Here is a 13,365-nt window from a genome sequence, read left to right as displayed (position 1 = left end):
AGACTACTTCTTCCAGTCTGTCATGATATTAATAATTTTTTTTTTTTTAAGACAACTTTCTTTGTTTGGCACATGCATCAAAGAGACTGCCATAAAATTTAAAAATGAAAGCAATCCAAGCTAAGATCATCACTGAGATAGTGACATCTCAGGTATTTTACCTCTTGGCTAGCTGCCTCAGCTGTTCTGCACAGGTACTGTCTGACTTGTGCTGCACAAGCTCAAGGATGTTCATGGTTCTGTGAAAGTGTCCACAGGATAAGCTGACACTGACAGCTGTTTCGTGCTTGTCTCCAGTGAGCACCCACACTTTGATACCAGCCAGCCTGAGGGCTTCTATAGTTTCTTGGACTTTCTCCTGCAGTCTAGAAACAAGAAAAATCTTAAATAACCAACTGAACACTTTACAAACAAAAGAGCTCATACAATAATTCCATGCTACCACTGTAACCCTACTGTCATGGTGAGTTAAGTGTGCCTTTCCAATGTTACATTATTTTCAGAGAATCATAGTCTGGCAAATGATATCCTGTTACCAGCAATAAAACAAAGGTCTTGATGAAACAAAAACTAAACTTCAATCCTTCTAGGGATCAAAAATTTGTACTAGGCATATCTTGATTTAAACTAGGCACCGTCACTGCATTTGAGAAGCTTTAAAACAGTCCACAATAATTCCTGACTACTGTGATGCGTGAAAAGCTTCTCAAGCCCCATGAGCCCACTTCAGTGTACAACGCACCCTGTGACCTACAGAGCACAAGCAGAATGCTTTGCAAAGGAGATGTGAATAGAAGCTTTCCTAAGGAATTTCCTGTTACACTAAATATTTACTGTAACTATTCCGTTTCACATACATGACATCTCTCTTGATGAAACACACTGTACATCACCATTATTAAGACAGAATCAGTTGGTACAAGTTTTGTTTTGAAACTGCCTCAATCCAAAGGTAAATATACTAAAGAAGAACGGCACAGAACTTTTGGTCATAGTGGGAGAGCTTTTCACACTTCATATTTCAAGTATAAATCCTAAACTCCCTGGGTTTGAGCAGATAGCAGTAACTCCATGGCATACTTGTCTTCTACTCCTGTAGCCCCAAGTAACTCCAGATCCCTTTCTATGAAGTTGAACACATCTGCTAATCTCTCCTCCCGCTGCTGTAAGGCAGTCCTGGCCTCATGAAGGCGTTTGCCAATTTCTTGGTACTCCTCGGGTGTGAATCTTCTGTAGGCCACACACAAAGTTCTTAGGCCTTTCTGCAAGAAAATAAAAGACTACATTCAGAGTAGACAAGATTCTGATCTAACAAGAAGGTGTCACCAGCAATTTTTTCACTTCAAGTCACAATTTATACTGCATGAATTTTCTTCTGATCAGCTGAGGCTGGGAGTTGGGCAAGCATATACACTTACCAATGCAAATTCATCCACATGTATCCTTGTTTTATCTATTTCTCCACTCTTACTACGAGGAAGAATGGAAGATTCTGCTCCCTTTGTGAATAAAAGCTTCTCCCCTAGAAAGTCGAATAGAACTGAAATTAAACATAATGCTGTTTAAGAAGTTCTCAAGTGCTGCTTGTGCAATTTCTGATCACGTACCTGAGGGACTCTCTACAATGACACTCATTCGTCTGCGATTTGGATCGAACTCCAAAACATGAAGCAATTTATACCTGTATTTTGTGTTTTAAAAGAGGGAACGGGAAGAAAACATTTTTAGAAATAAATTTCCAAAGACAATTACTTATAAATAGACTCTTACACCACAGACCTTTCCTCAAAGTGTCATTTTTGTACAGAAACTCCAAAAGCAATGCTACCACTCCTGAACAACAATCGCTGTTCATTGCTTTTTATCAGTTTATATATGCTTAATTCCATTCTGTAAGCATAAAAGGTTCTTCTACCAGCAGGAATAGCTTTCTGAATACTAACTTGACATTTGGCAATTACAAGCAGCTCCTATCTACTTCTTCAATCTTCTGTTGTTACTTCAAGTATAACTTTGAAAACTACATTTTGTTTTTGACAAATTTGTAAAAAATTTAGACTGTCTAAAAAGTGTGTGTGCTGTGGTATGTGGATCAGTTTTTGTTATGGTACCACTAGCTTAGAAAATTAATTTTAGACATTTAAATTCAAAGTACTGCCAACTAGCTGACAAATCAAATGAATAAAAGGAGTTATGGCATACTGCAGATATACAGTTATTAATAATTTGTACTCATTTTAGGAAAGTTTAAGATATCTGATTAGGTTATGCACAGACGAGACTGATTCTGGGAATTTCGAGAACTGAAACAAGACTTGAATAAACAATTCAGTTTTCCAACTCTGCTACAGTCTCAGCCTTTGAGGAATGGGCAAAGATACAAACTGTTAAAACACACACCTACACAGAGTAACTCACACAAAATTCTTGCATCTCAGCTACAATTGGTAAGGAATAAGATGCAAGCTGTCTTGAAGACATCAAGGGAAAAGCATTAAACAGAGCACGCTGTGGAAAGGCAAGGTTTGCTTATGAACAAAGAGGATTAAAAGGATAACATTACATTAATCTTCACTTCTCTTCTAGCCTTCAAAATAATCAAGGGAAAAAACCAAATACCTCTCTGGTTTTCCAAGACTTTTTACTTCCATACTGTCTCCACTAATTCCAGTAAATACTACTCCAACCCTAAAAGTAAAGAAAAGATACATTTAATTATCCCTTTAGACAAAATGCCTATTAATGGAGGGAGGGGAAGTTGGCAGGCAAGAAAAGGACTCTTACACCCCATTACTGTACTCTGCTTCTAAGGAAAATTAGGAATGTCCATTTCTGCAGTATTTTATTCACATCATACTCTGACCACTGTAATTTCTCAGGTATTTTCATAAATATTTTAAATGATCACTTTATAATACACCTAGGGGGTTGTGTGTTTTACATCTGAATGTTTTCCCAGTCAGGTGACAGTGCCAGGCCCTGGGCTTCACCAGTGTCCTAAGCCAGCTGTAAGGTTGCCCTGGCAGGCAATTCCTGTGTCAGACAGCCCTGGCAGTGCTGCTCACCGGCTCGCAGCTTCCACCAAAGCCTTCTCATCTGGGGAAGAAGCATAATATTCCAGGGGGGCTGTTATTCCATTGGCATGCCAAGGACCATCAGCACCATCTGTCTGATCTGCATTGATCTGCACTGTATGACACAGACAAACTGCTTTCAAGAAGAGCTCTTCCTCTTTCAACTAGAAGAAAGAAAAAAACTTGACTTGTAACATTTACATATCAACCCAGTTTTGAACACACTTAAGGAAAAAGTGGTTTTACTTACAAATCTGCCATGAATTTAATGTTAAATAATCATATCTTAGCATGTTTAATAAATATTATTTTTTCAGTGACACTTGAAAGCTTCAAACTATTCAGAAATTCTGATTTATGTTTGGGTTGGGGTTTTTTTTATGCTAATGGTACATGAATATTTCTCTGAAATAAAACATTTTCCAAGTAGGATGACTAATGGTAGGAAAACCAAAGAGCCTTACCAAACCATGCCTATTTCCATCTGGAGAATCTTCAGAAAATCCTTCTGGAGTTAGTTTACCATTGACCTCTTGGTACTTTACACCATTAATAGAGCACTCCCGAAACTGCATCTCATTTTCAGTTAATGTACCCGTTTTGTCTGTAAACACATACTCTACCTTTTGTAAAATAAAACAAAAACACAAACTTGGAATTGCATGTACTTGTTAGGAGAGAAAAGATATAATAATCTCCACTCACACTTTCTATTACACAGATTTTTTTTAATCATATAAGAATTTTAACTTCTGCCATAATGTCTTTATACCTTATTTTAAAATTAATCAGAAATCATATCACAAGTAATAAAAAGCCCGCAGTAACATATTTTAGTATTAAAAACTAAGTAGAAAATAGGTGAAAAAAATCCAACAGACAACATATTTTTTACCTGTCCCAATTCCTCATTGAGGTCTGAAGTATTTACTTGTGCCCTCTGGTTTGTTTCTTCATGATAGAGGTCAAGATCCCAGCCAATAAAAAACGATCCAAGAAATTTCTGCATCTCAACAGTCACATAGAGTGAAATGGGTATGATAAAATTGTAAAGTACCAGAAAAGCAAGGAAATCTGAAATAAATCTCAGGATCTGCAAGAGAAAAAAAGAAAACGTAAAGATTACCAGAGTGGTCAGGTGAAACATGGTGACTTAATTATGTTTCAATATGCATGAAAAAAGACAAACTGGGAGAGCCAGAGAAGCCCAAGCCCCCACACACACATGAGAGAGACAACACTCCAGTGACAACACAGGCATTTGCAGGTTGCCCCAGTAACACATCTTCACACTGATGCAAAAAGTCTGCCTTATGCTGTGACTGGAGGTTTCAATTCACAAGTTCATTAAATTTTGTCTCTCTACTGAATCTGTCAGGAGGGCTGCCAATTAATATTAACTGTCATGGTGATTTTGTTTTCCAGCTCTGAAAGAGTTTGGTCTGAGAAATCAAATGTGTTCCCCATTCCATCAAACAGCATCACTCATGCAAGCTTTTCTGAGGAACCCTAAATTGTGAAGGCAAACAAGTGTTTTTCCATGCTGTCAGAGGAATCTGAAAGTACTCCGTTGTTTCAGAATAGCAAAGTGTCAAGAGGGTTCCTGTTTGCTGGCACTCCCCAGTGATTTGGGTGATCCAGACTACACAAACAGAAACGGACCATGTGGATTTCTTTTATGCCTCTTCAAATAATTTGTTCCATACACACATATCAGTCAACACCTATGGGACAGGAGAGAAACTTCTTTTTACCAGGTATGGTAATTTTAACAAACCCTGAAGTGCAACAGTATAGTCTCTTTTTCATCTGCACAACAAACTCAGTATCTAACTTGTACTTTGGAAAGACTCTTACCAACACTTGAATATTGAGCAAGGGAGACTAGAGGTGACAAAAACCAGGCACGTCTTTTAACTCCACCAGATATTGGTGCAGGAGAACATTTAAATAACGGAAGCATAAAAGTAGTCAACAATTTGCAAAGGTAAATAATGTCTGTTCTTCCTCTTTAGGGAGCATTGCTGTAAGTATTTAATAAATAATTAAAGTAGCTGCCAAAAAACTCAGCAAATTCTGTGCCTAAAGAGATCTTCCAGACTAAACCAGAAAAATCAGATAGAAAGTGAGAGCAGTAATTCATCTAAGAGAGGTAGTGACAATTACTTAAGTTAGAGAATTTCTTCAAGCAATGGCAATGAAATAACAGTCTGCACACACAGGAGGAGATGGACAGGGAAAGCACTCTAAGGATGTCAGCATGCTGAGAAATGCAAAGCAGATTGTGGAAGTCAACAAGGGAGACAGAAAAACAAAGACATGACAGAAGGAGAATGACACTGCAGAAACACACATGGCTCTCTACATTCCTGATGGCCAAGGAATGTAAAGATTGCGGAAATACTTATCCCTGCTCTATTCATAACTGAAAAGCTCCACAGGCTAGACTAACTTGCAAAGCAATTATTTCAGATTAAGCTCCTGAACTGCTTTGGATAAAGGCAGACTCATTCAGAAATCAAAAATTAAAGAGAACAAAGAAAAATACAGACTAATTGAAAAAATACATACTTTTCAGAACCACAGATTTCAGGGACACTTTAAAGTATCCCTTCAAGCTCGACAGAGAACTGAGCAGGCAAGCAGGAGCTTGAGCAAAATTACAGCCTTACGAAATTGCCCAAACCATCTCAACATCACAGAACGTACAGAATTCCTGAACTGTGAAATCACTGCAATAGAACATACACAAGAACAGCCCTCCTCGTCCTCTTTTCCTTTATGGAATGACAAAAGACATCCTAAAGAACAATAATTAGAACACAGGCCATCAGAATATGTCCTAACAAAGCCTTTTCAAAAGTTTTCAAAAAGTCTGATCTTTTCATAAAGGAAGGAAAAGTCCAACCAGTAACAGAGGTAGAAATGTTCCTATACAATGGTGAGGCTACAGGGGACTAACTCAAAAATCACTGAGACAACAGCACAGAGACTTGCAGGTGGATTATGTGGTGGTTACACACAGAATAGAGACATAATATACATGACATTGAGTGTCCCTCAGATATGCAACTGGGCAGAACTATGTTACCTTACTGCTGTTTCTTTCATGCTCTGTTTTTTCATTATACCAAGGCTCATCCCATTTCTCTTCAGCTTGCCATGCATACTTTAAAATAGTGCTAAGAATGGCTTCAAAGAGGAGGATTATTAGATAAATAATCAAAAAGGAATTCATGGACCTATAAAGAGGCAAACAAAGCAAGAAATTTCAGTTTATTTTACTTTATCTGTTGACACAGTGTGGTTACATGAATTGATCAAAAACTTGTTGGGCCTTTTTTAGAAAGTGCAGCCTGTGCTTGATACGGATATAAAGTTCCTATGCGACAAGCAGGCAACAGAATGGGAAAGAAATTCTACATCTGACTAAGATAAACTCTCTATATAGCAATATGAAGACTAGACTAAGGTGCAGGAACACCCCAAGAGCTGACTTGTGTCACACCTACAGTCCCACACTGGTCCTCTTTTTCCCCAAGGAGCTTGCAAGGCTGTGCAGGCAGTACAAACAAGCACAGCAGAAACCCATGGCCACACTCTTTCCTCAGTTAGAAGAGCACTGCCATGTGCAGCTGAACATTTAACCCAGGCCAGGCTAGAGCAGTCACACCTGCTTCTTGCTCTGTAACCAGCCAGACCATCCTTCCTGCCCGTGCTTTGACAACTGAACTTCTCTTGTGCTACATACTGCTGTTTGTATGTAGCTATATATTTGCACAAGAATGCCAGGGGGCTCTCTCAGATTTTTACTAACTGGAATAAAGGCAACATATCAGAACTTCTTTTCCTTTTAAAATAAATAATGAGATTCAATATAAATATCTATCATAGTAACACCTACCCTGCAACCAGGAGCAAGCTTGGATATTTCCACTTTGTACACTACTAAAGGATATAGCATCAAAAAATGGATTTTATCTTTCTAGCTCCCTACTAAAGGCAAGGTAATTAACACTCTCTTCCCTTTGCCTACAACTCAATGATGAGACCACCAGGGTTTTAAGGCTACACAGGGAAAACCAAGTTAAAGCTCTACAAATAAGAGAGATATTAGAAAATAAACATACTTTTCTACTGCTGACCGTTTCTGAGATTTACTCTTGTAATTTAATGCCATCTTTGTCTCCATACCTGTATACACAGCAACACCTGGGAAGGAAGGGGGGAAGAGTCAGACTTCATTTTCTGCATAAATACAATTTGCAGAATTTTTCATTTTGAGAGATATAGGATAAAAGCAAAAGGTGGTACTACTTCTGTGTTTATTACAAGACAGTATTTTGTACTATTTGCAAGACTCTTCTGTAGTAAATGAGTACTACTGAAGTAAATTTAACACCTACTTTAACACTCTTCATTATTATGACTGTACTGCTCTTCAATATGTATTTTATGGAAATCAGCATGGTAAATCTCAGGAGAAAGCCTTCAACAATAGGTAATAGTAAGAACACTCATTTATCCATTGAAGTTAAGTTATTCCTTTATCGAACCACTTCAAATATTTTCACAGAGCAGAGCTGGAACTTTATATCCTTAAATGTTCTTCAGCATAGTATCATTACTTTCATCTATAATCATATCCCCTCAGGTAACAGTCAGCAAGATTATTACAATTTCTTTAGTCAAGTAGAATTAAAACACAGTTCATCAACAGGCTTTAAGAAGAGAATACTCTTTAAATATTTAGATGTCTACAAACCAAATATTTCTTTAGTGTTTTTTAATCTTGCTCCACGAAGTAAGAGACTTTCAGGCCCAAGAGGTCTAAAAAGAAATAGACATATCAGCATGTAAACATCAGCTGTTCTGTATTCTGGAGAAGTACTGAAATCCAGTTTCCTATGCAAAGCTGTCCTATATCCCCTCTAAATTCCCAAGGCAGCAACTCAGTCAGTGATCTTACCCCCTTCACCACACCTCCCACACGCCTCCACAGAGCTCTCTGTTTCCTTTCATGTCTCCTTTGGTCACTGCCATACTCCTCCACCACCGCTCCCTATCCCATAACTACTGACTGAGCTAAATATTCCAAATCGCTGCTTCAGAGAGAGACAAAAGGTACTTGGGAAGGAAGCAGGCAAGAAACCAGTTGAGCTCACAGTGCACCCAAAGTGCTGGTTTAGGTCTGGCTAATTTGCCAATCCTCTACCCCTCTGTCAGACTGAAATGATCTAGAAAGTTCAAAAGCTGTTCACATCAAAGAAACAAACAATTAGATGGATACCACCACAGCAGTGCCAATTTTGTTTCCTAACACAGGAGATAAAATTTCAGAAGGTAAAATAGATTTTTTTCCTCACATCTATTACAATACAGTAACACATTCATTTCTTTGGCTAAGTTCACCACAAGCAGTGCTGTGAAAATAAGGGTCTAGTTAGAAACAAGGTTAATATAAGGTTGAACCATATGTTCTACTGCAGCAGCTGTATCATCTTTAGAAACTGCCAGCAGGGTTGGTTTGAAATTTAAAAAAGGGTATTTTTTCCACTTTTTCACATGAAAGCAGAAATTTAACAACTGTAGTGGCCAGACTGACATATTAGGTAGAAACAAAAGAATTCAAAGTTCTGATGCTAAGTGCTTTGGCATGCAAGCCCCTGGGTTTACCCTACTTTTCCTTTAGCTGTGCCACATGCTGGCCATGATCACTATTATATAAACAAAGCTCTTAAACTTGAAGTCCCTTTGAAAGTATAAGGTGAAGTTACTCAATAAAAAACAAAGCCAAACCCACAAGCCACCTCCCACAGTCAAAAATTTAACTTAAATGTTACTGCAAATGTAATAGTTACCACCACAAACACCATGTGTACCAATTATACTCACAGATTATGATGTATTCTTTAAATTAAACATACATATGTTAATATTTTAGGCTAGACTCAGACTTTAAGTGAAAATTTGAACTAAAAGCAACTAAATGCTTGAGCATTTAAAATTTTCATATAAGAAACATAATTTATATTTCTGGATTCAATTCTGTAAAACCAGCCTGACAAACCCAAAATACCAAAACTGAATCAGTGCAACACAGACCAGACAAGTTTATCTTAGACAGAAGATACAGGTCTACCAGTAATCAGAACTTGCAATTATTTTTTTCACCTCCCTTTAAACCAGCTGTTTTACATTGTCAACTGAATTATTTTGATAAATTATTCTCCAATGCTGCACCTGTCAAGCTTGGCAGGAATGAATTCTGAAGCTCTAAATGAAGTAGCAAAAGTGACCTTAGAGAACAGCCGAGTGGGTCCTTGGGGGTGGCATGGGTGAGGCTTTTTGGTGAGAGTGACTAAGCCACTGAACTTGAGGCCAAGTGACCTGGCTGCTACACTTCCATATTTCTTGCAAAACCACTGAAAATTCCTCGATTCACTCTGAACTCCATGTCACTCCCATCCAAAGCTAACAGATGTTTGCCAGCCTCAGACTGAGAGACATTCAGCTCCTCAGACTGAAGGCAGATATTACATGGAAAACAGTAATCTTTTAAAATTCAAGCAGAAATTTCACTAAAAAAAAAGTGTAAAGGATAACATTTTGGACATTAGAGGAGTGAAAGAACCATAGCAGATTTACCTGTTTCCGTGACAAATTTACACACAGCACTTCACCTTTTCAGAAGGGGTGACAAAGTTTTTTTGAAAGCTAGACAATCAACAACTTTCAAGATAAAATAACTAAACTTGAATGCTAAATATTTCTGAAAATTTGGCAATTTCTTGTGAGTCATTTCTATGTCTTTATTTCAAACCATGATTCTTCTCACTCCTGTCTTTCCTGTTTTCTCTCCTATCCTGTTGTGGTGGTGGCAATTGAATGACCAGCTGTTTGGATGCCTCACTGGTAGCTGGGACCAACCCATAGCAACTAGAAATCTTTCCAGGAAGTCTAGATGGAAGTCTGTAAACAACTTCACATCTTTATTTTTGTAATTGCAAGTTTGTTACTTGCTGTGACTGCACAAGGAAAGGTGGTGAGTCCATGATTATGTGTACACAGCTGTGTTGCCTGTGACAGATGTAAGCACTTATCTGCACAGTCCAGCTGTAGTTTGAAATAGATACTAAAAATTACAAATTCGTAGCAGAGGCTTTGTTAAACCAGGAATTTCTAGGGATTTCAACTGCAAAAACTCCTTCTCAGTGCCTCTGATGACAGGAGATCTGCTGTAGTATAGATAATATGTCAGTGGAATTGTTTCAGATCAATAAATGCTTTTATTAACAAATAACAACAAAAGTTACCAGCTCATTACCGGTAAGAAAAAATTACCTGCCTCACAACAGCCAAGCTTTCCAGAACTTTTGTATTAAATCTGTAACACTGGGTAGTAATGAACTTCTTTCACTCATTTTTTCTCACCTCCATCTAAGGTATGCAGCTTCAGTTGATACTTTTAGTAAAAATACCTCCCATTTTCATATATTCAACAGTATCCCTTGTGATGGTCAAGATTTTAACCTCCTCCATGTGTTCTAAATAATCACCTTATACAATTTTACTCACCGTACTATTTCTTCTGCTTGTTGACTTACAGTTATTCTTCCAACAAATCTATGAAAGATGGATATATCTTAGAATTATCTACATAAAGACTCAGAAATGTAAAAAACTTCTCTATATTTACCAAAAAGTCATTAATGGTTCACAAGTAAAAATAAATCAACTTTTATTAACAATCAAACTAAATCAACATGGCAAAACTGGCAATAATTTTACAAGACACATTTAGCAACAGAAACATTTATCCCTCATAGGAACAGGCATTTGAGAAAGCTTACTAACACTGATTAATTACTACAAAAGATTATATTTCTATTCATTTAAAACAGATTGAACTTCTTGATAATTTAGTAAGAAATAATTCCTCCACAAATGTAACTTTGCACATTATCCACCAGAAATAGAAACTTTTCATTTAATAAAGCCAATCTACTACACATTTAAAAATCTGACATGCACTTATTTAGCATGACTCCAGCCACAAAAAGGGACACGCACTTCTATAGTGATTGCATCTTAATTTGCTAAATATCAAATATTTGAACTTCTGTTCAAACTGAGTATCTTAGTTTTAAAATACTTAATATTTCTCAAAGATCTCCACGCTTACTTCAGAACAGCTGTGATAATGTACTTGGATTTTAAAAACTACTACTTCATAGCTACCATTTTCCATTATACAACTCAGAATAAACTTGGATGGGAACATAACTTTTGCTACCCATGATGCTGCTTTACAGAGTCTACAACCTTGCTTGCTGATGTTAAAGCACACTCAGATATCCCTTTTTTAATGTAAGGTTTTGCTGCTGAAGAATGGAGTTCAAATCTTCTCTGGAGCATATGCAAAATAAATATGAGCAACACATATCCTCAGAATTAGACTTGAGTCAATTCCACTTTAACATATCTTATATAATATTGAAATCTCCAGCAGAACCTTATAGAAGTTTCTTCAACCTGATTAGACTGTAGGGCATTTAATTCTTTAAAATCTAGAAACATGTTTACTGATTAGAACTGAAATGTACATAATTATAAAAAATAAATATTGTAATGTCTGGTTTACTACTCAAGTACTCAAATTTAACTTGTCACTTGCAACTTTCAATAAGTACATATGTATAAACACAAGCTGATTATTAAAACTTGAAATTCAAGCAGATGTCTGAAGCTATTTTAATCCTAACCTGTAAAATTCTGAGTATTAAACACCTCATTTTGATTTAATTTCAAAATATTTACTAATAAAGTGATACCTGTATAGATCTGCTTCTGGCTGCTGACATTCTATAACAGCTACCAGTTTGTCCAGGTTGGCAACAGACTGCAGCACTGCTGTTTCTGGGACTGCAACATGTGTCTGCAAAACAGTGCCCATTGGGTTACTACAGGACTACCAGGGCAAGTATTTCAACAGGCTGAAGGAAAAACAGCACAACAAATTAACTACATTCTATTTCAAAGAAGTAACCCAGACCTTGAGATTGGTCTCTCCATCCAAACTTGCAGTGGTAACGTGGCATGAACCGTCCACTCGGTCGGACGACAGCAGCACCAGATCAACAGGGAAAGTCTCATCTTTGGCTACTCTGACAATGTCCCCCACCTAACAAAGAGAACATGGATCAGAAAGATACAAAGAGGTTTAAAGGGCAGAATTCATTTCAGCGTTGTTACCAAACCACAACGATTAGCTATTATAAAACAAGACTTGTAGCTGTGTAATAGATACAAAATGCTCAGTTTGTCCTTTACCCGAATGTTTTTAGATCTGGTTTTCACAAGGCCACCACTTCGAACAACATAAACTGGAGCACCGTTGACTTCATTGTCTGCTTTATGTCGCAGCCAGTCCTCATAGCCCTGTGGAAAACACATAAAAATCTACTTTTTAAGCAAGAAAACTAAAAAATAGACAAAAACTAATCTAGTAAGCAAATGCGTTCAAAGTACTCCCTGTATTGTCTGAATACAGTTACTAACTCATTGAGTTTCTGCTCCAGCTGTTACACAAGAACCTGTGAACCTCTTAATTTTGTCACTTTACACAAACATGTAAAGGCAAATAAAGTGGCAGCAGTGGTGAGGAAACTTAACAGTCCCATGTTCTCTTAAAACAGAAACAGGCAGTGACATTTTCTGCAGATCAGATGACCAAGCACTCAATAAATCTATGATCTATATGGATTAATAAACCACAAAACTGGGAACAGTCAGTCCTCAGGCTCCTCTGTGGATTTCTTTTTTTATTTTTCAGAAGTAACAGATTGAAATTACTTTCTCAAGTCATAACATATAGCATTTCTTATAGTTACTGCCATAGCCCATGCATGAAATCTCAAGACTTAACTCTGCGTAACATACTGTTGACACATCAGCTCTGTCCAGCAAGACAAGATGACTGAAAAGATTTTTGTTCTTTTTGAGCCCTAATGGAACAGTCTGCAGCAACTGAGCTTTTAACTGATAAACTAAGCAGCTTTTCTTTACCTGATACTTCACAACTGTTTAGGCACCTTTTATCCCATGCACACACATGCGCAAACACTCAAGATTGTGAATCCAAGTATACTATTCCCCTCCTATTTTCCTAAAGTATGAATCCATTGCTTGTTTAATCTAATAGCATTAGATCATAATAGCATATTAATCTCTGATCTCCAAGTCTAGGTACTGTTTGGAAAGCCCCACTAGCAAGCACAGGAAATTCAAA

General features: G+C 37.2%; 1 protein-coding gene across 9 annotated transcripts in view; it reads right to left on the bottom strand.

Moving 5' to 3' along the window:
- The window catches only part of ATP11B (ATPase phospholipid transporting 11B (putative)), a 65,199-nt gene that overhangs the window by 29,243 nt on the left and 22,591 nt on the right, over positions 1-13,365 (bottom strand). For all 9 annotated transcript variants that reach the window (XM_068200390.1, XM_068200391.1, XM_068200394.1 and 6 more), the window contains exons 5-19: positions 12,408-12,515; positions 12,130-12,258; positions 11,909-12,012; positions 10,653-10,700; positions 7,840-7,904; positions 7,205-7,286; positions 6,166-6,316; positions 3,970-4,167; positions 3,539-3,697; positions 3,066-3,238; positions 2,620-2,688; positions 1,608-1,681; positions 1,419-1,522; positions 1,081-1,262; positions 162-365 (exon numbers count right to left, since the gene is read on the bottom strand). In XM_068200390.1, the coding sequence (XP_068056491.1) occupies positions 162-365; positions 1,081-1,262; positions 1,419-1,522; positions 1,608-1,681; positions 2,620-2,688; positions 3,066-3,238; positions 3,539-3,697; positions 3,970-4,167; positions 6,166-6,316; positions 7,205-7,286; positions 7,840-7,904; positions 10,653-10,700; positions 11,909-12,012; positions 12,130-12,258; positions 12,408-12,515 (1,850 nt within the window). The remainder of the gene's footprint in view (positions 1-161; positions 366-1,080; positions 1,263-1,418; positions 1,523-1,607; positions 1,682-2,619; positions 2,689-3,065; positions 3,239-3,538; positions 3,698-3,969; positions 4,168-6,165; positions 6,317-7,204; positions 7,287-7,839; positions 7,905-10,652; positions 10,701-11,908; positions 12,013-12,129; positions 12,259-12,407; positions 12,516-13,365) is intronic.

This window comes from Anomalospiza imberbis, chromosome 10 (genome assembly GCF_031753505.1).
Source record: "Anomalospiza imberbis isolate Cuckoo-Finch-1a 21T00152 chromosome 10, ASM3175350v1, whole genome shotgun sequence".
In the NCBI taxonomy this organism is placed as follows: domain Eukaryota; kingdom Metazoa; phylum Chordata; class Aves; order Passeriformes; family Viduidae; genus Anomalospiza; species Anomalospiza imberbis.
This window is presented reverse-complemented; position numbering and strand designations above follow the sequence as displayed.